The sequence below is a fragment of the Symsagittifera roscoffensis genome, chromosome 6, assembly GCF_963678635.1.
Source record: "Symsagittifera roscoffensis chromosome 6, txSymRosc1.1, whole genome shotgun sequence".
NCBI lineage: Eukaryota > Metazoa > Xenacoelomorpha > Acoela > Convolutidae > Symsagittifera > Symsagittifera roscoffensis.
Genome location: NC_087067.1, coordinates 24,353,695 through 24,381,259, shown reverse-complemented (window position 1 = coordinate 24,381,259; position 27,565 = coordinate 24,353,695). Strand labels below are relative to the sequence as shown.

General features: G+C 32.9%; 1 protein-coding gene across 1 annotated transcript in view; it reads right to left on the bottom strand.

Moving 5' to 3' along the window:
* Positions 1-27,565, bottom strand: part of LOC134848019 (neuronal acetylcholine receptor subunit alpha-6-like) — a gene marked incomplete in the record, with an annotated part of 35,180 nt that overhangs the window by 5,612 nt on the left and 2,003 nt on the right. Inside the window, 3 exon segments of the mRNA XM_063865349.1 lie at positions 1,568-1,845; positions 2,183-2,274; positions 2,949-3,049. Of these exon segments, the coding sequence (XP_063721419.1) occupies positions 1,568-1,845; positions 2,183-2,274; positions 2,949-3,049 (471 nt within the window).

The window sequence follows — 27,565 nt, the reverse complement described above, 5'->3', positions numbered from 1 at the left end:
GTAGTCGGAACAAAGTTTATGTATCACGGCTAATTGAGATTTGAAATGGAAAGTTTCACGGAAATCTATATAACAACTTAAGTTATAAATCATCTACATTTTTAATGGTTTTTTTTGGTTTTTTTTGGCGGGATCTCTAGAGTATTTTTTGGCTGTATTTGTTTTTTTTCAGCATGTTGTGATTAAAAAAATTGTACAGAAAAAAAATTTAAGCATGTTTCAGAATCATAGTAAAATAGGTCAATTCGAAAACCGTTTTTTAAGAAAATTGAATAGAAAAACGAAAAACAAGGTTTTTGTTTTCCAAAATTGCGCTAAAAACTCCGAAAACTATCTTTTCTTGAGTAAAACTAAGTCCTAACTGCTTAAATTAAGCTTAAATAAGCTATTGCAATGACTAACTACCTTACTATTTACCTCGAAATTAGACCAAACATCAAAAATTTCAACAGGTTTTTCTCAACACTGTGAATAAAATTTTGAAATTTTTTAATGCCGTCCGAATCACAACTGAAAGGGCTTCAATATGATATATCACTCAACGCAGTCCGATGATTATTTCTGGTACCTGATTTCGCGGGGAAAATAAAAAGAAAAAAACCAAAATGCAAAATGTAACACTTTGAAATGTGCATAGTGCTCGCACTCGGGTGTGTGTATATCTGTATGTGTGCAGGGAAGGGTTTTTCATTTTCCAAAATTTTATAAAAATTTATTTGCTAAAAAGCTTTTTCATAAACCCTAAAGGGCAGCCAGATGATTCAAAACACTCAAAATTGCTTGCATTTGAGTATTCTTGTGTTCGTGCCAACAATTTGAAAATGGGGAAAAATTTTGTACTGTGATCTGTTTTAGTTTTTTCTTTTTCCTTGTGTTCCACGCAAAATCAGCAACCACAAATAATCATTGGAAAGAGTTGAGTGATATATCATTTTAAAGTTCTTTTCAAAAATTTTTCCCGCTGTCGAGAAAACCCGGTTTGAAATTTTTGATTTTTCGTCCAATTTTACTCGACTAAACTTTTGAGTGTTTTTTTGAGTGTTTTTGCACCATTTTGGAAATTAAAACTTCAATTTCAAAAAACTCCAAAAAAATTTTTATCACACCACGCAGAAAAAAAACTACCGTAAATTTGTAACAAAAAATTTGTATTATTTAAGACTAGGTTCGAAACAATCTGTGCTACTTGCATAGTAACCGTCTATCCTGGTTGTGTTTTGCAATGTGTGCTAAGCACTCAATATGTATTTTTTATTTTTCTTTGGATAAAAGTATTGTAATGAAAAATCTTGAGGTTGCAATAACTCATTCTCAAAGAAAACAAAAAACGTACGAGTTGTTCGGCTCTGCGGAGAACCACGGTCGTGCCCTTATTCATAGATGTATGCATTTTTTGATATTTGTTGGGTCAGGTAATGTTACCTCACCATCAAATAACGAGCACGGATCATGATGTGCAGCGAAGCACCGACCTTCCAACTGAGAGGTCGACACCTGTGTCACTTCTCACCCCAGCGAAAAAACTATTTCAATTCTGATTTTACAAAAAAATATACATAAACTATACGTCTGGAACAGGAGCTGGATTTTCAGGGGCCGAGTAGATCCAGAGGATGAAGGTGCTCTGGATGATGGAGATGGCGACTAGAAATATCCATAGAAGGAACACACTTCCCACGATGGGGAAGTAGTCTCCGTTGCTTGGGAAGAAGTCGCCGATGGAGGAGAGGTTGAAGACTAGAGAGAGGAGTATTGTCACTGAGAAGGTCACCTTCTCCCCACTCCCATTGGGCAGAGTGAAGGCGAAGATGGCCATGAATGCGATCAGACTCATCGGGTACAAAACTAGACACACAAGTTAGCAACTCAATTAACATCACCAATGAAAATAGTTATAATCAAAGCTGCAGCTCCAATGTCAAATCGTTATGAAAATTGACAAATAGTTCAATCTGTTAAAGTATTGCAAACGCAGCCTTGTTAAACCACTCGTTACATCATAAAAATGATGCTTGTGAAAGATGGAGTTTCTCAACATTCACCCACTTTTTCTCAACACTTTCCACATCAAAACTCCAGGCTTAGTGCCTCTTAAGTGGAAGAAAGAGCGGAAAGGGATTTCAATCCGGGAGGGTCTCTTCTTACGTATTGTTCTTTATGTATTGTTGAGGGGTGTCTTTACCTGTGTATTCGTAGTATTTAGGTCTTCTCTTGAACACAAAGTTGAAGTGTAGTTCTGTTGAATTCCCTTCCACTAGTCGATGTCGCACATTTCTTCATTAATATCACCATGATGGGTTGATTGATTACAATAACAAACCATCTTATGAAATGAAAAACTTTTACGATATCTTCCAAAGGATTCAACACCACAATTAAGTCTAAGAAAAAGAACGGGTTTTGCGCTTTGACACGCTCACTAACCAGAGAATCGTAAGATTTTGGCATCATTTTAGGACACCCAGTTTTGTTTGACCAAAAAACCCTAAGAATTTCTCATGCGCCAACATAATCCAGATATGAGGGGTGCAATGCCAAGCATTCAGTGCCCAATTCTGCAAAACTTGCTTGTCAGATAAAAAATAATAGCATAAAGTATTACCTAAATTGTCTTTTTGGCGTTTCAGAAGAGCTCAAAAGATATTTTGGTCAACTTAATAGAAGTAAGTTTTTTAAAGTCCCTGTCTTAGATAAATTTCCCCTGGTGGGATTTACCAACAAAGGAAATCATAAGCTGCACCAAATTCGATTGCATAAAGCCAAAAAAGTATGAAAACTATTATGAAATAAAAGAATTTCCATGAATGGTCCGACATATAGTTGCAAATTGGGAGCATCATTTAAAAATGTGAAATAAACTTTTTTTCCTTAAATGTCATCTTTGAAACGGCGTCATGAATACTATATCTGTTTTGATGTCATAGTATTGAAATCAATCAATGCGTCACGTGGCTGTTTGGGTGGCACACATAAGTTCCCACTCTGTGTGTTGTTCCACGTGTTTGGCTGTCAAATAGCGGTACTTTTTTTCAAAGTACTTCCCGAAGTTCTGAAAATACAGCAAATAGAAAAAATCTATTTACGCATGTTTCCAATATATCCTAGATAGCAAACAAAAAGATAAAATATACGATAAAAATATACGAAAACGAAAAGATAATATATACGATAAAAAAATTGTTTGTAATGATCTTTATCAATCATCTCTGCATCAAGTTTCTGCATTCTCAGTATGATTTTCGGCGAAAAATTTTGATAGACAGACAGAATTAATTTGTTTTTCCGATAGAAATACATTCATTGGCAGAAGAAAAAATCATCAGTAAAATACTGATTTATATAATAGCCCTCATTTCTAAAATCTGGTGACTTATTGATCTATCCAGCAGTTTAGAACAAATATGAGACCTCTGCTTGTTTTGCTGCATTGGCGAAGAAGGGCGCATTAATAAGCGTATGAGCAAATTATCATGCGATAATTGTTTTTTTGGGGGTTTATTCAGACGAAAAAGAAAATTGAAAAATCATTCATTTGTTATTAAAAAAATCTGTTTCATTGTTGATTTTTTATATAGCTGCCCGCATCCAAGTTTAGGCGTAACTAATCGATTATAACGGATTATTATGATGATTTTTGACAATTATATTTGATAATAATTACCAAAATTAGGTGTTTAAAGGATTTATAATTGATTATAATCGTGATATTTTCCAAGAAATTATAATATCTTATAATCGAATATAATTGATTATAGTTCTTAGAAAAACCCTTAGAATCAATTATAATCGATTCAAATTGATTTTAATCGATAATAATCTCTTATTTTGCCAAAGTTTTGTCAATTCAAATTTATATCTGAATAATGACTTATGGGTTATTATTTTTGTGAAAATAAAAAAATCTCTAAAAAAGAGATCTCTTGAACATTTTGGTTCATCTGAACACAAAGTTTTACCATGAAACAAAAGTTTCATAGAGATCCTTTCATATGAGTGGAAAAATTCCCGCGGTAAATGAAAAATAAATCTTCCGAATCAATCATGAAACTAAATCAATTTGCTGATATTTTGGTGTTTAAAAAATATGCATCATAAGACAACTCTAATGGGGAAGAATTGAAAAAAAACTTATAAATTTGAAATACTTGAAAAACTTTTAAAATATTTTTCTCATTTTTTCATAGGAACCAACGTCTACAAGAACACAAAAAACATAAGCAATTTACATGCACCTTCGAAGTTAAAATGGACAAACAAAAGGGGAATATAATCAATTATAATCGATTATAATGGATTTTTGTGTAAAACTAAAGAATCAGAAATTTGAATAAAAATAATGGACTCAATTATAATCAACTATAATTGTATCGAAAAATAGACGAATAAATAATCGATTATAATCGATTATAATGGATTATAAGTGATTATAATTTGGTTTTAAAAAGAGTGATTATAATCATATTTTAATTGACTAAAATCCATTGTTTTTCAATTTTAGTAAGACTGGTACTAAAATAGTAATGTAATCGATTATTAACACTTGAAACTGGATGCGGGTGGCGACGTGACCGCAGTGTAAAACTGCAAACTTGAGTCGACAAAATGCAAAGAAGCGAGCGAGTCATTGAGACGCTAACCGAACCATATGTTATTAGGCAGACATAAGGAAACGCATTTGAAAAAAGTTTTTGCACACATTAATGCGTGCAAATTGATTTTGTTTTAGCTGGATGGGCAGACCGTTGAACAGATCATTGAAAAATTGATTCAACTCTATCAAAGACACGAAACATACTGATCAAACATTTTTTCAGCTCCTATTTTTGCGTCTAGACTTTTCACTCGAAACTAACTGGCACGAGAAAATAGTCAAACTGCCGTAAACTTCAGCTAGACATCAAGTGAGAGCTGGTCTTTGCAAAGTATTGCTGTTATGGCCAACAATCTCAGTGCAATCAAACAAACACCGCGCCTTTTGGTTTTTAAAAAAAAATGGATCTGACTAGAAACTTTCTAGTGAGATTGTGCTAACCATGAGTGTGAAACTAAACGCTGTTGTACTTTGGTCGTATCTGCAGCAGCTTGAATCGAAAAAAAAACAGAAACTTCGCGTACCAGTTAAATTTTTAAAACATAACAATGTTAAACTTGTGAATACTTGAATACTTGTGAATAACTTGTCTTGCTGCATTGACAAAAAAAGGGCAGCAATAAGTATTTGAGCATACTCTTATGCAATACAGGCTTTTTTGATCATTCATTCAGACAAACCATTTTTGCAATTGTGAAAAATCACGATTTGCTATTAGAAAAATTAGTTTCAATTTCGAACTTTCAAATAGTTATCAACTCTCTTTTTTTTTACGTGATCTTAACCGAACAACATGCTATAAGGCAGACACACGTACCAATGCCCGCACATGGATTTTTTCAGCTGTTTGGGCAGAACGATAAAAATATCATTGAATTTTTTTCGACTTTTTTTTTCATTTTTTTTCAAAAGCAAAGCACAATATATATGTTAACCTTTCAAAGAACATTTTTGTGATCATATTAACTTTTTTCGGATATTAGCTTGAGTGATGTAAAAAAAACCATTAGAATATAGACAAAATCTTGAAGATTGGAAGTCAGAGCTCAAAAACAAAGAAATAATTGATTAATTACATTTCAAATTTTATCCCAATATAAACGACGAGAAAAAAATAGTATCTCCTTGCATTGCTCAAATTTCTCTGGAAAAGCCAAAACTTTTCCTATCCTCGCAAGAAATTCTTGTCATGACTGGAAATCGAATTCAAAATCTGATAACCTCAGTGCAATCAAATTCAAAATGCGCTAAGTGTTTTTCATTTTTCCAGCTAAGTGCATTTGACTAGTGTAATTAATCGTCTAGTAAACTTGACTTAACCTATGAGTGTAAAACACACTTTTGTGTATAATTGTCCTATCTGCATCAATTTGAGCCGGAAAAATACAAAAACTTTCCGTACCTATTAGGTTTTCAGAAAAACATCTAATAAAGTTTCTTCGCTGATTTCAAAAGAACCATGGTAAATTTGTTATTATAAAAATCAGTTTCTCATTAGACTTTCTATATCGTTAGCGCTGTGCCCACAGTGTGAAACTGCAATTTTGAGTCAACCAAATAAGAAGAAGCGAGCTAGTCACCTCCATTCTTTTACGTCGAGCTGTTTTCCGAACGACATTCTATTAGGCAGACACAAGCAAACGCAAAGTTTTAAAGCAATTTTTTTGGCACAATTTTCCAAAAAGTGCGTAACAAGGAATTTGGCATGTTTTTGCAAAATTTTGCCTGCAGCGCTGCAAATTTGACCAAAACAGGGTCTTTTTAATGCTCTGGGGAGCTGGAAAAATCAATTTGGTCGACCTAAAAAAAAAGTCGACAATTTTTTTTTGAATTTTATTCAAAATCCCCCCCTCGAGAAAATCCTAGATCCGCCCCTGGCTGAGTGTCATCAAAGGTCTGTCTTGACATATTATTTCATGGTATTCGAAACCGATCCATTTTTGTCTTTGAAGCTGTAATTTTTCTGCAAATCTAGGCCTTTTTTGTGTCCAGAACTTTCACTTGATAACAAACTGGCAGTCGAAATTAGTCAAACTGTCAAAAAATTGAGCTAAAAATTGGTTGAGAGCTCTTCTTTCAAAGCATTGCTGTCATGGCTAGAAACAGAGTTCAAAATCTGACAATCTCAGTGCAACCAAAATGATACTGCGATAAGTGCTTGAGTCGGAAAAAAAACACTTTCCCCACCAATTAAATTTTCAGAGAAACATTTAAAACAATTTTTTGGCGAATTTCAAAAGAAAGATGTTAAACTTGATCTTGCAAAACTTAACCATGACGTTGGCAAAAAATAGTTGAAAAAGGTGTTTTTTGCAATGAAACAGATGCTTTTAAACATAAGGTTGTGATTGTGAATGTGACTTAAAATTTATCAGCAGCAATTCAAAAGGTTCAGTTCTGCCTATTTTGCTCAATTACAGAAACATATATGATGTGTCTTCGGCAACTTCGTACTCTTTTGTTTTCAGTCGGTTGATTTCCTGAGTGCTCAAGCATCTCCTGCAATTACTCATTTTTGCTTACCTATTTAATTTAAACAGATTGCAGTCTGAGAATGGGCTTCTATTTTTTTCTATGGTACTCATTACTTTCCTAAGCGTTCAAATCCTTGTCTAAAAGTATATTTTAGTAGCCAATTTTTGTCTTTCGAAACCAGGCAATAGTCTGGTCATTTTCCAGCATTTGATATATATGGTCTATTGCCCCAAAAAGAACTAATGCTTTCTTCCGGTCGTTCAGCTGTCATACACTTTTACGAGCACTAATTCAATAGTACTAGCGATCCAGTGCAAAATTTTCTGCATTCAAAATGATCTCAATCATGCTCAAGCAATTGAGTTTCATTTGACTCAAACATCAACTGCTGCAACACTTGACTAAATTTTTTTGTTCTATTTTTCTTGAATTAAATGAAATGAATTTCTATATGAGCTTGTCCTTCTATTCCTTCTGATCATCCATAACAATCTTTTAACTCCTTAAGGTTGAAAATTTTTTAAAGTTAATTTGTAGTAGCAAAACTTCATTGGTAGACTAAATCTGTCACAATTTTGGTTTCAGCAATGGATAATAATTGTAGCCTAATGTCCCCAAGAAGACCCATTAAAATATTACAAGTCATTAAACCCATCTTGAAATCTGGACGAAGAATTTTTGGTAAAGCCATGTTACTTGCCCCCAGTTTGATGTATCGCAAACTACCTTCGCAGCTCTATTTTTGCAGATAAAGAAGTAAAAAACTATAAACAATTATTTCATCACCAGCATTTCACAAAACTCCGATGGCGAAAATTTGGCTAAACCTCAGATATTTAAATGATATGCATTATGCAGCTTTGTCCTCCATGTTCAAGCAATTGATTTCCATATGGCTCAAACATCTGCAACAATTTCGATTTTTCTTGAACTATTTGAAAATAAAACATGCAACATGAGCTTCTTCTGCTATTTTTTCGACAATATCTATGTTTTTAGATGCATAAGTGTTCATTTAATCCTCAAAAAGTAATATGTGGAGACAAAATTTTAACAGCAAACTTCAGGCTGTTTCAACAAGATTGCTCGTGTAAAGGCAAAGCCCTGAATGTTTCGACTGCCAATTAATTAGTCTCGAATCGTTTTTGGTATAAATTGTTTTTGGTGAAATATTGACAAACTATAAATTTTAGGCTGATAATGTCAAATTGTTAAAATTTGAGTAGTTTATTGAATTAAATAGAACAAATTAGCTTGCCTCATCTCAATTTGGAACAATTACGATTGCAGATAGTTCGTCACGTTTAAATAATTTGCGTATTGAAAAAGACTATCAAATTTTATTCCAGCAGCAAATCCCACTTTTGTCTAGTGCAAGCGTAAATCTTGGCATTTCCGGATCGATACCCATACGCAGTCAAAATTTCTAAAATCGGTCTCAAAAAGAACCTCCTCGAGCCGTATATTTTCCTCACTTTCTTCGAAATTTGTCACTAGAATGAATTATAAACATGGTATACTGTCCGGCAAAGTTATCATTGTCATTGTTCCGACTTTCGATACGAAAGTAACGGAATATTTGTGCTCGGGGTGGGTTTTTTTTTCTTCAGACAAATTTCGACTTTTTAACTAGCCATTTTTGACGGAATTTTTTTTATATCATTCAAAAGGTATTGTTGTCCTGAGCTTAAATTTGAAAAGATATTTCACCTGTGATCATTTTTCGTAATGTTATGAGGGTTTAAAGATTGCCATTTTGGCCAATTTGGGACAATTAACGCGCGATATATTTCGCGCTATTAACGCGTAAGCGGAGATTTAATCCATCTTATAAATTGTTCCAAATTGGTTGAAATAAGCTTATTTACAATGAATGATTTGTCACGAGGAGCGAAATCTATTCTTTTGCAGTTTAAATGGCGTGTGGGGGGATAATTTTCATAGATTTAGAATTTTTTTTTCATTTTTTTTCAAATTTAATTTGTTAATGATATTTATGTTATTACCGCTCCATAAACCTTAAAAGGCAGTCGGAAAATTCAGGGCTTCTCCCTGATACGAGCAGTCTTGTTATCTTTTGTTATTATTCAAAATTCCGATATGGAACTCATCGTGAGGATTAACGATTTCTGCTAAAACATGTCATTTTCCCCGAGTTTGATAATTTAAAAAATGCCTCTAGAACTCATTTTTTTAATATAAAGATCAGAAACAATTAGAGAACAGATCAAAAAAAATAAATTTAAACATATATATGAAAGTTTCTTTTAAAAAATAATTAAATTGGATTTCGTTTTTAAAAATGTATTCTTTTTGAGTTATGTCCGATGTGGTTAACTCATAGAGTAATTTCGGATAGGGTACACCATCTGCTCGTCACGCTATCTTATTTTCGGCCGGATAGATTCGTGCAACTTCTTAGTCTAATACCGATCCTAATCTTACTCTTATACTATCTAGTCTCAGGTTGTTTAACTAGTCTCTGCTAGGCTCAATAGATCTAGGGTATACTGGTTTATTGCGGCTGCTGAAGTTCTCTTGGAGAGGCAACTAATTTCTAAGTTAAATTCAAATCTCTCTGGTGCTGAAATTACAAGTAATTACAGCACTTACAAATAAGTGGGTTGTTAGTTAGATGGATCATGATTGGTTAATATTAAATACTTTACAGTGGTAAAATATCTAATTTATCCAATCATAAAATGTAGTTTAGATCAGGTTCCACCCATCCGGGTTTTACAGAGTTTTTTAGAATAGTCTTTCTGCAATTCAAAGGGTGGATGATGGACGTTGGTATTTGGCGAACATCATATTTCTTCTGGGTTCTCTTGTTAGAGAAGTTCCAGGATCAATCGTTGTGTCTTCTTATGACAACGACTGCGTTTTCTCAACAAACTCAAATCTGATTTCAGAATGGTTTGCTATGACAGGTTTTTCTGTTTCATGTAGAGAACTTCTTTTGTGTTCAACCTCGTCTGGGAATGGCGTGGAGATTGTGCGTGGAGGGGATGCCTGGTTACTCGGATCTGTACGTATACTTGAACATCGAGGTGGTCATTGGTCTAGTTCAATGAAGTCCTTTTCTGCGAAGTCAAGTCGTACTCTAAATCCTTTGAGTTGTGATTGTGGACGGCATATTGATTGTGGTTGGCCATTCTTTTTCGAGTGTAGTGGGGTCATTTTGTCTTTGGATGTTCGTCTTTGGTGTTGTATGCTGATCTATATACTGCAAGGTATAATTTACATTTTATAAAATTTTTATTAGTTTGGTGTTTTAAATATGATTTTGGTTAGTTGTTTTCACAAAAGCTTTTTGTTTTAGTTCGGTTATTTTGAAGAGTTACTCACCCTTGAGTACCTCTTATTAAAAATAGAAGTGTGGTCACACAGCGTGGATGTAGCGCGGTGGGTTAGGCCGGCTATAGAGCATGCTCAGGACGCCCTCTCTGGTGGATTAGGCCAGGAATGGGAGTATGATTTCGTGCGGTTTCTGTGAGAGGTCCTGTTATGTGATAACGTTTTATGTTGGGTTTATTGTGGTTTTTCTTATGTTTCGTTGGTTGCGTCCTTTTTTCAAAAATCAAATTGTTTTTGGTATGGGTTTGTCTTTCGAATTTTTTGTGTTTTATTATTTCTTTCTTAGACTTTATAATAGTCTTCAAAAGAATAAATTATCCAGTTTTAAACTGGGTTTATCCGGTTTGGGTACCGTTGGTTTCCTTTTCTTAGTCATGCTGTTATTCTATGATTTGTGGTGTTTAGTAAGCTGCATTGGTTAGTTTTGTTTAGTATATAATTCCTTTCCAACCGGGTTAAAGGAAAGTTTGAAACGTGTTATCGTGTGTTAGAGTTGTTGAGTGTGAAAGCTTGAAACTGAAATTCATTATTTAAACAATTCTTCGTGGGCGAGCTGTGCGAGTTTGGATAGAATTCTTGTGCGAGTGATTGAAAATATCAAAAGGTTAGTACTGCATTTTCGTCTTATCAATTTACTACATAGAATTTCAATTTTACTGCTAGTTTTGAGGAAAAATTAAGTTACAAATTTTCATCATTATTAGAATTACTGCTTTTAGGGAAATAATTTATAAATTAATTTACTACATTGGTATGAATTTTATTGAATTTATCTAGTGTAAAATATTAGTAGAGTTTTGAAGAATTTGAAGAAGTTTTCTATTTTTTATTTTTTTTGTGTATTTTGCAGATGATCGTGGAATGAAGACTAAAAATCTAAATAAGACATGGATAAAGAATGGTTAGTTTTTTAATTTGAATTTATTAGTGAAGAATATGTGTAAATTATACTTACCTGTTTAGTCGTCGGGGAAAAAACCGTGGGGGAAGATGTCGTGTATTATGTCGGAATTTGTTAGTAGTTTTGCTAGTATGCGAATGATATTTTTAGTTTGAAGCAGTGGCCAAAGCAATTGAAGTGCTTTAATGGTTTTTAGTTCTTCAGTGCCAACTGCAAACTCATAAGGTGTGTTTTGGATGAGATTATATAATTTGTGATTGTATTTAGTGTTGTGGATGAATTCTAATATCGGGATTTCTATAGGTTGAATAAATTCATGTGGGATAAGGAAGGGTCTGGATTCTTCTGCGTTGAAGGTCTTTGTGATGGGACAAAAAATATACATTTGGGTTATGGGATCATAATTGCGAAGAATACCGTGAAGGTTAGTATCTTTGATGCAATATGTGAAGTTAAGAAAAAATGGTGAAGTGTATTTAGAGTTAATAAACTGAAAACGGTGGTGTGGTTGTCTTGATGGAGTGTGTAGGTCAAAATGATTTTGTATGAAGCGATAATATGTATATGTGTGGGTTTGTTTAGTGCGTAACATAATGTCGTGTGAGCAGTGCAAATCGCGTTCATGTGGTGCTATGAAATTAAAGGTTAGTGAAAATAATTGAAATCTTTCTTGAAAACTTTCGTAAGCTTGCATGTCGGTTAGTGCTTCAGAAATGACGTGGTCGAATTTGCGATCAAATATATTGAGTGTAAATACATATGGTGTTTTGATGAAGAATTTTTCTGTGATTTGTGGGTTAGCGAAGCGATCATCATCTAAAAATTGGTCTTGGTTAGCTCGGATGATGTTATGATCGTAATATTCTAGCGTATATTCGTTAGCTCGGGGTGCAGTGTATGTTTTTAGTGACTTTTTATATCCTATATAAGTAAATTGTCTATGTGTTAGTGGTGTGGTGAGTCGATATAGCATATTTTGATTTCTTTCTATATCGATGTGAGTATTAGATAAAGGTAGGCAAATGGGATTAGTAAAATGATAATATGATGTCCAATGAAGTGTAGGCATTAAAACTTGTTCATCGACAAAACTACGTGTGTCGTTAGTGTCGTTAGGGGTGTTCAAAGTATACTGTGGAAATGAAGGTAAGGTGATTGCTAAAAAATCTTCCGTATTAGTGTGATTTGGATGATTAATATATTCACGGGCTGTTCCTGGTTTTGTTGGATATGGATGGTTTGGGAATTTTCTTTTGAAAGTGCGATAAGCTCTATTAGTGCTATTTGATGATTCGGTGGGTGTGGATGATGGTGCTAATGATGCGGTATAAGCTGAAGAGGGTGTAGGGGTAGGTGGGTTTGATGATTCTATTGTGGATGAAATCTGATTTATAGTGGGGGTGTCAAGGTGGAAGGGTTGTTGTTGTAGGGTGATAAAATTATCTAGTTCTTGGGAGATTTGGGGAGTATCTGGAGAATTGGATGTCGGTCTGAATGAAATGAAGAGTAGGTTGGGGTGACTTGTGAAGCATAAGAGGGTGTAGAAATGGATGGGAGTGGGTTATTTGGTGGGATTGGTTGAAAAGGGGGTTTTTTGAAAAAACTGAGGAGTTGGTTTGAAAATTATTGGATGGAGATGGTTCAGAGTCTGCAAATTCATCAGGGGTTTCAATATTAGGGTCATTGAGTTGTGAAATGGAGTATAAAACTGAGATATGTGAATTAGTGTCTGAATTCATGCCTGATGTTATATTATCGGTTGGGAAATCGGGTGGCGGGAAAGCAAAAAGTGGAATTATTGTAATTGGAGTGTTGAGGTTGGTTGGATGGGAATTTGAGCGGTGTAGGGATCCAAGTTGTCGGCTCATCGTGGGCTAAAAAAATTATAATTTTGAGACTGAAAAGCGGTGGTATGGGGTTGTTCTATAATTTGTTCATATGTATTTTCATCTAGTGAATGATGTGTCATTATATGTTTAATGGGACTTTGTGATATGGTTGGTCTAAAATTTGGATTATGTGTTATTGCTAAATTTCGAAAATTTCGTGGGACTAGGGATAATGAATGATTATGTGGTAGGGATGGTAACTGTGGTGCTGTAGGCGTTATTTCTACATTGTTATGTTCTTCGTCGTATGTATTCTGTCTTGTTGCTATGTTTGTGTTGTATTCTTTTATTTGTGCGTCTAAAAGAATTTTGTTTATTGATGATGAAAAAATTGCAAAAAATCCTGCAAATAGTATGCGTGCTACACTTGCTTGTCTATTTACTTGTGTATGTATAGCGCATGTATTATAGATTCCTTTTAAAAGTGAAAAAAGAAATCCTATAAAGTTAAACATTGCGTATAAAATAGTTAATTTTTCTAAGATGTAATAGGGCCATCCTAGAAAATCAAGAATTTCATTTTTTAGTGTAACAAAGCTAAAAATATTTATAGGTGAGATATCTTGTGGTCAGTATTTTTCAGTTGTACTTCATTGTGGCTATTTTCTGATCCACATGGGACTGCGGTATCCCAGAAATAGGTTCGTCTTGAAAGTGTGTCAACGAAATGTACTTTTTTCTTATAAAAGATAGGAATTCTTTTATAGCATCGTTTATCTTCAAAAACATATAGTGGTGATACTTTTTTGGTACAGGTATAAAACCATAAAATGTTTTCTTCGTAGTCTAAAAAATTTGATCTATTTCCTGATAGTAAATATCCTGCGTAGGGTATTTTTAATACTGCTAGTGCAAGTGATTGTAGGATTTGTGTCCTTTCTAATTCGCATAGTTGGTGAAGTGTTTCTAATTCAGAAAAATTTCTTGAAAAATTCGGCTAATTGTGTAGTCTAATTTCATATCTAAGTGAATATCATAGTGGATATTACCGAAATATGTACTATTCATTAGTGATAGTTCTTGTAAACGTGTGCTTCTAGTGTCATGGGGCTTTAGGTGTCCACCAGGTTGACCTTTACTTTTTTGAAAACTAACTGGTATATATGATGTTCCTTCGTTTATAGGATGACTTGTGGCGTATGGGTCGATTTTTATTTTTCCAGTGGTCATGTCGAATCCTTTTTCGTATTCAACTAATATTTCGGAGTATTGTGTTTTGTGAATTGGGTTTCTGTATTTACACGCAAGTTCTGTTTCTTGATATATTTGAAAACTTGTCAATTTATTTTCTATATTGTGTATGTTTCTAAAATTAGAACTTTGTTTTCGTGATGGATTTACTTGTTCATATGGAATTGATTGTATAAAATATTTTTCGTGAAATTTTATCATTCGAGCGTGTATTTTTGCTACTTGAAATGTTGTACATGTATCTTCGGGGAACCAAACAATTGTTGCTTGTGTTCGTGTTGTAGGGTCACAATAGCCTTGATCGTTTTTACAAGGTAATCTAATTCCTTGATAGATCATTGTGTTGTCAGATAAATCGCGTGTGAGTTGTATTTTTTCGAGTTGTATTTTCCAATCGAAAAGCATTATTTCTTGATATCCTTTATTTTTTGTGTCTGCTTTGCAGTTTGAAAGGTTATTTATACCAATGTGCGGTATCCAGTGTTTATCGTGTATGTCATAAGTTAATCTTCCGTGTGCGCCGTTGTATGGGTATTTTTCATCTAGTTTTATATGTCCTTGATATCTTTCAAGTTCTGCTTGATGTACAGAATCTGAAAAAACTTGGAAAAATACTAACTTTCTATCTGTGTTTTTATTTCTTGTGATATTTAGTCTGAGTAACTCGTTTTTACAATCTTCGGGATTGAGATGTAAAAGTCGTTCGATATTACTCTGGTAGAATGATTCGTGGTCAAGTCGGTTTTTGTTTCCATTTGAGACTTGTGAACAATGTACTTTCTCTTCAGAAAATGTTGCTGTGAATTTATATCCTATAATTGTTGTTGCTCGGGCTTTTGAATAAAGTGTCGCTATTACATTTGTAGTTTCTCTAGCTTGTGGTTCTGTTTTGCATTGTGATACTTGATTTATTGCATATTTGTGTAGTGTTTTTTGTTCATTTTCTTCACAATCGTAATGTGTTACTAATAAATCTTGGGGTCCTGTGCGGGGGGAAGGATTTATGTTCTGATTGGAGATTACTAGAGAAAAGAGTTGGAGAAAAATTAATATTTTTAGAATATACATGTGTATGATAATCCTGAGTATGGGTTATAAAATGTGATGTAACCAATTGTCTTTTTGGTATATCTGTCGTATTTGTATATTACTTCAGTTGTTATAAATGGTGGTGGTAGTTATTGAGCTCTTATATTTGGTGGGTTTAATGGGTAGGGATGTTGAGCAATATTGTTTAGTTTAACCGTGATTTCAAATTTTAATTGTAGACTATTTTGTTGGAGTATTTGGATGTTATGATCACGAATGTCTTCGTGGATGTCTTGTCTATATTGTAGTCTATTGAGTGCCCAGTTGTGGAGTCGGTTACGTTCTGGGTGTTGTCCAAATAATGGTGGGGGTGCTGTGAATGTATTCCAGTCTAATCTTAGAGGAATATTTGTTGATGATTGTTCTCGATATCTAGCGTCGAGGTTATTTGGGAAATTTAAGTTAAAAGGCGTTGGTGAAATCTGGCTTATTGATGGTGTTGATGGTAGTGATAATGTTTCTGGTAGTGATGAGGATGTTGTTGTATCCGTAGAAATATCTATTGGATCATTGATTTAATTTGGTTCACCTTCTGTGAATGATTGTGTTGTCCAATATGGTAGTCGTGATGTTTCGTTTGTGGGGTTAAAGGGATTTTCACGTATTTGTTCAGATGTTGGTGTTGAACCTAAGTAATCTGAGGGTAGGCTTGAGGTGCTACCCTCAGTTCTCGATATCTACGTTGTGAAAGAAGCGTAGGGGTTTCTGGTAATATACCAATGGGATTTTCTGGAGTACTTTGTGATGGGGATTGGGGTATATCAAAATGAACTCGGGGGGTTTGAAAATTTCTGTTTCGTCGAGGATGTATAATTTGTCTATTTATTTCGACTGTATTTTGGTTTTGACTAAGATTTCGTATTCTACTTAATTCTTGTGGTAGTGTTGGGTATAAGTTTTATGTTGGTTCATTTAGAGGTGCTTGTCGTTGAACTGGTTCTAGTGGTTCAGATAAGCGAGCGTGTCGTTCTTCAAAGGTATATGGGTTATCTTGAAAATAAATTCGTGTAGATGTTTGGGGGTTTTGGGTAGTTGAAGGTGGTGTTGGGTTATCTTGGGATGATGTCGGTGAAGACTGACTGTGTGATTGTTGGTTAGCAATTTTTGATGGTTTTTGATCTATTCTTTTATTGAAAAAATCTATGTTTATTATAGTATTCTTCTAGAAAAAGAATTAGAAGGATTGTTGCTAGGGCGAATGTGATGATTGCTTTCTTTATACATTTGCATAATGTCAAGATGAGGGATGATAGAAATATTATGAAAAATACAAATAGTAAAAAAATATATGTTCTACTAAAAATTGTTCGTATCATTTAGATAAGTTTTGTGAATCGTACCTGAGGATATAGTCAATAGCTTTTGAAAGTTGGAGGTATAGCTCAAATATGGAATAGAAAATTAAAAAATTTTGCAAAAAATGATTAAGATTATTACAAAAGTTTCAAAGGTATCAAAAAGAAATATGATTAAAAGTTTAAATATCGTTAAAAAGTTTATGAGAATGTTAAGAATTATGTTGACTGGTCGAGAGAAGAGCATTTAAGAAATGGCTTCTCGATCGAATATTTTTTGTTGTTTGAGGCAATTTTCAAGTGTGGTCGAATTATTTATTTGTTTTTTGACAAGTGGGTTGAGTTTTGTGAAAAATTGTTGGGGGCAAATTTTATGGAGATCGGGAGGTCTTCTTTGTCTTTATTTTTATTTGTCAAGTGATCAGGGGTATTTTTGAGATTTTTATACTTTAGGCTAATTAAAATGGTCGTTCTTTTACTTTAGGCTAATTTAACATATTTGTTTGGGGGGTATTTGAGGTCTGAGTTGGGGAAATATTGTTGATCTTTGGGTTATTAGATAAGGGAGGGTTATGATATTATGGTGATATTTATTTTAGTTGTCAAGTTGGAATGGTTTCTTTATTTTTGACCTGGAGGTCGCAAAGTTATAGTTATAGATATGCCTGGAGTTTAATATCTTTCGTCTAGTTGGTTTGTGTTAGAGTTATAGAAAGTGACGGATTGGATGAATCCTATTGGCTAATTTTGAACTAGAATCGTTGCGTGATTGTCAGCATTTTATTTTGAAAAATGAAACTTCAAAATATTTCAGAGGTGCAAAGATTATTAAATATAAAATTAAAGCTGTTTTTGAAGTTCAACCTTCTTTAATATTTTTGATTGTGGGATGAATGTTTTGTAGTTTTTACGTGGTTGATTTCTAAGTCGTGATGACTCTCTATGTTCTAATTTCTCGACTTGTTCTTGGGTTATAATTTTTTCTACCATTCTTCTATTTTTTCTTTCTTTTTGAGGTATATTTTGATCTAGTTTTTTTGTATTGTTTTTCGTTGTAGTTGATTTTTTATTTTTGTTTTCGAGGTGAATGTCATGTTGTTCCTTTGTTTCATTTTCCGTATGTGGTTTATTTTGAATAACTTTTAAACCTGTGAAAGAATATAATTGAGTTAGTTCGCGTCGTGCGTATTCTTTTGGGTAATAAGGTAATAGGTTGTTTCGATGTTGAACAATTTCTTTTTGGTCTGAGTCGGTGATTTTATATGTGACATCAGTGGGTTTGGCAATTATTTGGTATGGTCCTTTACGAAGGGGTTGTAATTTTTTAGAAATTCCTTTTTGAGTGTTAAAATTGGGTATTAAAACAAATGTTCCAATTTTTAAATCGGAGGCTGGTGTAAAGCGTGAATTTATTTGTTCATTAATGTTTTGCCTTTGTAACAACTTTTTTGTTACTTTTTGGTAAATTTCATTGTGTTTTTTAACTCTGTTTAAAATCCATTCGGTGTGTGTACCGGAGGCTAATTTAAGAATTTGTGGGTGATGAAAATGATCTTCATCATGTGTGTGTAAAGGTAGGTTATAACAAATTGAGTCTTTATTCGGTTGACAATGACTTTGTGCATTTTTATGAGAGTTTGCTGTAAACATAATTGGTTTCCGTGGCTTTTGATTAAAAACCATTTCATATGGTGACATTCCTAGAGTTGTCGTGATTTGTGAATTATATGCTAAGGGAAATAGTTTTACATCTGCTGACCATTCGGTGTATCTTGTATCATTTCCATTGATGATACATCTAAGATATTCTTGTAGTGAACGGTTCATACCTTCGACTAAGCCGTTTGTCCGAGGTGCGTGAGATGTACGTGGTTTGTGTTTGATGTTATATAAATGACATAGTGTGATGATTTCTGGTAGTCCGAATTTGGCTATTCAGTGTTCATAAAGTGCTGTGTAAGCGTAATAAGCATTACAATGTGGTACTGGGTTAAGTGCTACATAATGTGTAAATGCGTCAACAATTACCATAATGTAGGAGTTTCCTTCGGATGATGGTGAAATTGGTCCTTTTGTATCAAATGAAATAAGGTGGTTAAAGTACAAACTTTGTCCTTTAAAATCTTGTTTTTGTGCTATTTGTTTTTGATTTGGATAAGGTTTATTTAGCTGACATACTATACAATCATTGCATAGTACTTTTATCCAAATTGGTGCATTTGGGAAATAAACGTTTTGTATGAAATTTGAATATGTTTTCTCTGATCCAGAGTGTCCTTTAATGTTTTGTGTATGTGACATATTAAAAGCTATGAGAATCATACTTAAAGGGAGACAGGGAACTGTAGATTCATTTAATTGGTATTCTAGAAGGTCTGTGTTTTCATTAATTGTTGTATGATTAAATTTTCGAAAATATCGGAGGAGTGTTTTATTTCCTAAAATTGTTGTATCTGCCTTTACGGGTTTAGTTTTATATTTGTGCCATGATTTTAGTTGTCTAATTACTGGGTCAAGATTTTGATATTGTTTCAAGGTATTAATTGTAATTTTATCTGTTGGGGGGAGAAAAATGTTTTCAATTTCTAATTTAGATAAAAGAATTGTATCAAGTGGGTCATGGAGGTCAAAAACTTGATTTATTGTGTATTTTGAATCGTTTGTTTGTGGTCCTGATAAATTTTTTTTATCAGTTAGATTTTCTTTTTCAATTAACGGAAAAAGGTCTTTTTTATGCGAGTGTTGTTTTACTCTTTTTTGTTGGGTGTTATTTTTTATCCATTGTGAATATGGAATTGGTTTGAAAGTTGATGTTCCAAGTATTTCAACTTCGTAGTGGTTATTTTGGCAATCTAAATAAAGTGGGAAGTGTTGTAGATTATTTATCTGTGATTGTTCAACGTCAGTTTTTACTGCATATTTGCCATCTAGTCGGGGTGATGTTTCGTTTTCTGCAAGGTAAAATTTTAAATTTTTGGGTATTTCAACTGTAGTTTTACGTGTAAGTAATTCAGATGGTGTATTTCAACTTAATGTGTCTGGTAATGCAAGATTCTTTCCTGCTGTCCAAACTATATGTAAGTTTGGGAATTTCATTAGAATTAATTGAAATCTATAAACTCGGTGATTTGGATTGGATTTTTGTGTAAAGAGAAAAATGATTGGTTTGTGATCTGTGAATAGAATTGTTGGATGTTTTGATCCAAGTATCAGAAATTCATATTCTGTTAGTGTATAGATTATGGCTGTACATTCTCTCATTAGAGTTGAGACTCGTAGCTCTGCTTGAGTGAATAATCGAGAATTTGCTGATATAAGATTCATTTTGTTTGTTCCATTGTGTGATTGTAATAATGCTGCGCCGATGCCAAAATTCGAAGCATCGCACATTGCATAGAATGGTTGATTTGGATCTGGAATTGTATTCGAAATTTGTTCAGTTAAGAGTTTTTTAATTTCCTCAAATTGTGCTTGATGTTCTGTGTTCCATTCAAAATTATTTTGTTGTCTAAGTATATTATAGAATGGTCTTAAGTATAATTGCATTTTATAGACGTATTTGCTTAAAAAATTTAACATTCCAAGGAATTCTTGGATTTTCTTTTTGTTTGTTGGTGGTTGAAGCTTCTGAATAGCATCAAGGCGTGATTTTAATGGAGTGATTGTTTTTCTTTCTAAATTGTGTCCTAAGAATTTAACTCGTGTTAAAAAGAAGTGTGATTTATCGGGGGCGGCCTTCAGATTTTCGTTCTGAAGTATTTTTTGATAGTGTTCTAAAACATTGAACATTTCTTCTTTTGTCTGTGATTGCATAAAAACATCGTCTAAATAGGTGATTGCGTTTTTCTTGAGTATTAGTGGTCTAAAAATTTTGCTCATAAAAGCTGAAAATGCTGCTGGTCCTATGGATATTCCATAGAATAGGCGGTTGAATTCATATTGTTGATTTCCAATAACAAATTGTGTTAAGCGTCGCGATTGTTCATCTAGTGGCATTTGATTGTATGCACTATTCATATCTGCGGTTGTAAAGTATTTTCCGTTTATTTTTGTTAAAATAACTTGTATTGGTTCAATAGGACAATTGCATTTTGATTCGTCTATTAGTGAATTAAGATATCTAGCGTCTAGAACTATTTTTAACGATTCTCCTTTTGCTAGGATGATAACAGGGTTGATAAATGTGTTACCTTTTGGTTGTTCTTCTTTGTTTACCGGTGAGATAATTTTGTATTGTTCTAAAATGTCGAGTAATCTGTTCACTTTATCGTGTAAGTGAATTGGTACTTTACTTGCTCTTTGTTTTTGAAAACTGCGTCTGGTTTTAATGGGAGATGTAGTGATGAACTGATTTTGCCATTATCAAATTTGGATGTTGCATAGACTGATGAATATTTTATTAGCTGTTTGGCTAACTTGTCAAATTCGTCTTGTGTTATTTGTGAATGTTGGAAGTTAAACCTTGTTAAAAATTTCTGTTGATCCTCTGTATAGTTATTTATGTTGAATGTAGGTTTGAAAAATGGGGTTTTTGTGAAATATTCTGTATTTCTTTTTCATTACTTATTATATTATTTATGGATAATTCTTCATTAAGAATTGTGGATTGACAAATATCTAATAATTGGAGTATATTATTTACGCGGTATGCTTTTTCATGTATTGGTGATATCGTAGCGTCGGTTTCGCAATATCCTAAAAGTCCTAAAGGTAATGTTACTTGATAGGGTGTATTGTTGTATAAATGTAACGAAATAATATCTGAATTCGAGTTTTTCAAATATTTTATGGATGAAATTGTGATTTTAAAAAACTTATGGATAGGTTTGAATTCAAAGTCTGACATATAGAGTTGTTGTTTATTTTGATTTTTATCATATTGGTGAACTTGCTTTATTGAAAAATTATATATGTTTCCTGAAAGTGGTTTCAGGTGTTTTCTTTGTTGGTTATATATTGGATAAAATTTTGAAAAGAATGGTGGTTGTTTATTTAATCTTTGAAAAAATGTTAGGGATGTGTCTTTTGTTTTTGTGTATTTATCTTTGATTAGTATTTTACTATTCAAGATGTTGATTGTTGGTATATATTTAGAGATAAATGGTATTCCAATGATATTGTGTTTAATATCAGTGATATGAAATATTTGCTTAAATGGTTTATTTAAAATTTTATTTTGCTCTATTGTTCTTGTGGGGAGAAGAAATAATTGAATTTTTCCATAGTTTACCAATGTTGATCCTTGTGCTGTTGCTAGTTTACTGAAGGTTGCAAGAGGTGTTAGTTTTGGGTGTAATGTTTTTATCTCATTCCATGTGGGAATGTTTATTATGTTTGATTCTGCTCCTGAATCAATTAAAAAATCAATTTCAAGATCTGGTGGTTGAAATTCTTTGTTTCTTGGACTTTCTAAAAGAAATGGTATTGTCCAAATTTTTTCTTTGGGCTGTTTTTTTTGTATATTTTGATAGATGTGATTTGTATTTAAGCATTTTGTTTTGTCATTTTCATTGGATTTATTTACAGTGTTGATTTCGTTAGTTTCTTGTGCCGTTGGTGTAGTATGGATGGGTTCAATATAATAATTGTGAAGGAGTTCTAATTGATTTTCATATATATGTGATGAAAAAGGTTGTTCATTTATAATAGGTTCGTAGTCATTTTCGACTGCTATCATATTGATGGAGATAGTGTTTTCTGTATCACTTTCTGAATCTGATGATCCACAGTTTATTTGATTTAGTTGTAGTTCGTCATTTACTGTGTCATCAATACCTGGGGGGTCTGATGTTGTTTCTGGATTTGATTGTACTTGATTAATATGTCTTTGATGTTTAGGTGTACTACTTCTGTGGCGATTGTTAGAATTATTATAATGGTTATTATTTCTGTGTGGTGACTGGGAATAATTTCTATAACGATTATTATAACTTGAATGTCGATTTTGTGAATTGTTTCGTGATCTGTTTTGATAATTATCGTTTGATCTGTTATAGTTTGATCTGTTATATGAGTTATTCCTTGATCGATTGTTCGGGTAATTCTGATTTCGGTTGTTTGAATTACTTCTATTGCGATTATTTGAATAGTTTCTATTTCTATTATATGATGAGTTTCGTGATTGATTGTTTGGATAGTATTTATTCCTTGATTGGGAATTAGATCTAGAAACAATTTGTGTTGTATTCGAATTTGATCTGGAGTAGTTATTTCGACTATTTGGTCTATTGTAATGATTTTGTAAAGAATTTTGTGTATTTCTTCGTTCTGGTGATCTTCCTCTATAACTTGAGTTATATGGTGATTGATTTCTCGTGTAATTGGTATTGTTCGGAAGTGGTTTTCCTGAACTATTATTTTACGATATATGTTTTTGTTTTGTAGATTTTGGTCTTTTCCCATGTATTGATAGAATGATTTATTTGGTTCTTTGTGCTTTTGAGGTTTATTTTGATTGTTCTGTTGTTTTTGTCTACATTCAGAAAAACTGTGTCCGTATCGTCGGCAATAATTACACCATTTTTTGAAAGATGGTTTGCCTTTAAAGTTTTGATGTTTTTCGTAGATATTTAGTATTTCAGTGACTTTTTCAATCAGGTCTGTATCTGATTCCTGTATATTGTTGATATTTGTGGTATTTGTTTCAATTCGATTAACATATTGTAATATCAGATTTTCTGTTTCTTCAAGTTTCATTGTGATTTCCGCTTGCTCTAGTTTGTCTACTAGTTTTCGAAAATTTAAATCGGGCTCTCGAATTGAGGAGGGATGGGATGCTCTCTTTTTTATTGCTATTTTCCTTAATTGAGGTGTTAAGGTCATCATTAAGATTTCTGTCATTTTTGTGTTTTTATAGTCGTGTGTATTTAATGAATATGCTTTTCGAACTAGTGTTTCGATACGTATTGCTAGTTGTTTGATGGTTTCATTTGGTAATCTGCGAATTTCCTTACATAAAACTCTTTGTTGTTGTTTATTTCTCTCGGAGTCAAACATTTTTGAAAATTCTTGTGTTAATCTTTTCCAATTTGATTTTATTTCTATAGGCAATACTGAAAACCATTTTTGGGCTGCGTTGTCTAAAGTTGTCTGTATCAACGCTGTGCGTCGATGTATCAAATTTTGATGTAGTGGCGTATTAATTGGCTCAGGTCCTATAATTAAAATTAAATTTGCTGTTACTGCATTTAAATAATCTTCTACAGAATATTCAGGGTTTGTTCCTGTGAATACCATGAATGGTTTGTTTGATGTTATTGATGATCCACCCATAAGGTATGGATTCATTGTCATTTGTAATGATTCTGCGGCATTTGGCATTTGTGAAAAATTTGAAAGTTGATTTTTTGTTATTTCGTGTTGTTGAAGGTAATATGGGAGTGGTATTTCATTTTGCATTTGTGTTGGTTGATATGAGTGTGTAATCATTGGGTTTTGTGGCTGAATTGGTTAAAAAGATTGTGTATTAATTGGGTTTTGCATTTGTATTGGTTGTTGATTTTGTGTATCTATTGGATGTGGAGAAAAATTTCTATGATATGTATGTGGTTTCTGCACTCTTTGTCCACGATATTCTTGAGTCCACGATATTCTTGATTTATTTGGTTCTTTGTGCTTTTGAGGTTTATTTTGATTGTTCTGTTGTTTTTGTCTACATTCAGAAATGTAGATGATGGTTGTAAATAATCATCATCAGAGGATAGATAATCCGTTTGATGAGGTGCTTGTTTTTTATTTTTATTCTGTTGAAAGAATGGGTAATTTTCACTACGATCCTGTGGAGGATGTGAATTAGTTTGAAAATTTACTGAGTTGGTTGTTGCCATTGGGTTATCGCAATATTGAGATCTTATCTGATTATTATTATTTTTTCGTGGGGGATAGTTTGTTTTTGATGAATGTGCGTAATTATAATTGTGTTCCGCAAAAGTGATTCTTGTGAACGTTCTGCGTGTTTTTGACGGTATTGTCATGGGTCTATATGTTTGATAATCCATTTGTGAATATTTTGGAGCAACCGAAGGCTTAACGGTTGATTGTAAGGTTACCTGTGCTAGTGAAGTGTTTGTATTTCTTGGTGTTGTTAAATTTGGACGTATCGGTGAAATACTTTGTTGTGTAGTTGTTGTTGTCTGAACGATTTCTTCATTTATGAAGTGTGATGGTGTTTGATGTCTTGTTGAGTGAGATTCCTAGTTCCATTAAGGTTTTCATTGTGTATGACGGTCGAATTTAAACTGTTATTTCGCGTATCAGGTAAAAATGTATTGTAGTTTAATGGTGTTGCATCAATGGTTAATGGTACTACTCTTACATAATCTCTTGCATAAGATATTGTACTTATTGCTTGACTTGAGATTGATTGTGGAATATTTATGAATGCATAATGAGACCATTCGGGGTCCCAAACGTAGTCTGACTGTTCTGTGATGGCGGTATCATCGTTTGAATTTTGAGGTCTGAAATTTTTTCTTGCTTGTGAAATTAAATCTATATTATGTGTGAAATAATCTATTATAAACCATGCCAAAATTTTTTGTAAGTCATGTTTTGTATGTTGTGAAACTTCATCTTTAGTGAAATTTTCTTTAATTATATGTAGGAAAGTTGAAAATAGTGTGATTTCATGTCGTACCCTTAAATGTTTGGATGTCTCTGTCGGTGAGACATTTGAGATTGGGGTTTCGTTTTCTAATATTGAAATATAACTATATATTATTGCAAAAACTTCATTAGTAAATATGGAGTTTGCTCTTTGTGAGTTATGATATTGTATGCTTTTTATATATTCTAAGAATACTTTTGAAAATTCTAAGTCAAGATCATCTGTTTGAATTACATATCTGCGGTGATTCGGGTTTGGTGTACTGAATTCTATGGTGTAGATTCCGTATTGTTGTGTTAAATTACATATATCTTTCAGATAGTGACCAATAATTTGTCTTTTGATTTTTACATCTGGGAACTCTGCTTTACATGGGCTGATTCCGGGTTCAAACAAATTTAGGAGGAAATTCTTGCAAAGATCATATTGTCCTCTATTATCGGGTGCATCTACGAGGAAGGGGTAGATATCGTCATCATCTGGACTATCTTCACTTGGAATGTGTGTTTGGCTCATTTTTTCGTTTAATGACTGTTAATAGGTAATTATCGATGTGTCTAATTGGTTGATTCCAATTATACAAGTGTACTGGTTTGTGTTTATATTGCTTTTGTATTCTTCTTTTTCCTCTTTTTGATGAATTTGAAGTTGTTTCTGAGTCGGAAAAATATAATTGATCGTGAATGGGGCAATTTTTATCAATAGATTCTTTTAATTTATAAAGTTTGTCTAAATTGCTGGCTTCTGATTCTGAAAATGCGTTTCTATTTTTTGAAAATCTTTTTTGTGTGATTTGTCTTTGTTTGGTTATTATTTTCCTTTTTAGTGTTTGTCGTTTTGTTCTAATATATCCAACTGTTTGTGTATGAGGTGTGATTATCCTAATTTGAATGATTAGTTTTGTTCAAAAATTTCTATTAGTCTTGGGTTTTTTGAAAGGGTTGGATAGTGAATCGACGTTTGAGGTCGTTAGACACTAGCTAAGTGGGTGGGGGAGAACAAAGTTGTTCTTTTTGATCCAAGGATAGGCCTTGATGATCAAGTTTTAAATTTAATGAAATAGAAAAATTTAATGTAGATCCAAGGATAAGCCTTGATGATCTTATTTTAAAATTATATTTTAAGTTTAAAATGGTTTAAATTGTTCAAAATGTTAGTTTTGATATTTAGTGAGCTTATGATTGCTGTTATGTTTAGGTGATGAAGCTGGGACAACTGATGATTTTATGATTACTAACAATTTATTGTCATGCTACTAATTTTGTTTTGATTTTTAATAAATATTTTTGAAACATGTTTTATATAATACTGCAGAATTTAGGAAAACGATCTGAGATTTGTTTAGCGCCTGAAATGATCATGAAGATTGACTTCAAGGTTTTATGTTTGCAAATGAAAATCTAAATTCATTGCTAATAAAATTCTAAATATAAAAGTTTGTGTTGGCTTTTGCCGTACTATCATATAACTATTTGGTAAGTTTCTACTTTGTCGTATGTCGTCTCTGGTTCGAGGTCTTCTTCCAATTCCGGGTAGTTCTATTATTGTTCGGAATATTGGCTCTGATCTATTGAGTCGTAGAGACATTTCGATTAAATTATCGTCGTATAACATTTTAAAAATGTTTTGTCTAAATTCTAATCTATTTTTGGTTAATTCTAAGCTTTTAAGGTCTTGTTCGAGACTTATGGTCGCACCAGATGAGTTAAGTCCGATATGGTTAACTCATAGAGTAATTTCGGATAGGGTACACCGTCTGCTCGTCACGCTATCTTATTTTCGACCGGATAGATTCGTGCAACTTCTTAGTCTAATACCGATCCTAATCTTACTCTTATACTTTCTAGTCTCAGGGTGTTTAACTAGTCTCTGCTAGGCTCAATAGATCAAGGGTATACTGGTTTGTTGCGGCTGCTGAAGTTCTCTTGGAGAGACAACTAATTTCTAAGTTAAATTCAAATCTCTCTGGTGCTGAAATTACAGGTAATTTCAGCACTTACAAATAAGTGGGTTGTTAGTTAGATGGATCATGATTGGTTAATATTAAATACTTTACAGTGGTAAAATATCTAATTTATCCAATCATAAAATGTAGTTTAGATCAGGTTCCATTTTGTTGGTTCAGGTTCATATGTTTTTTAAGTGCACTTTTTCTAGACCACTCATACGCAT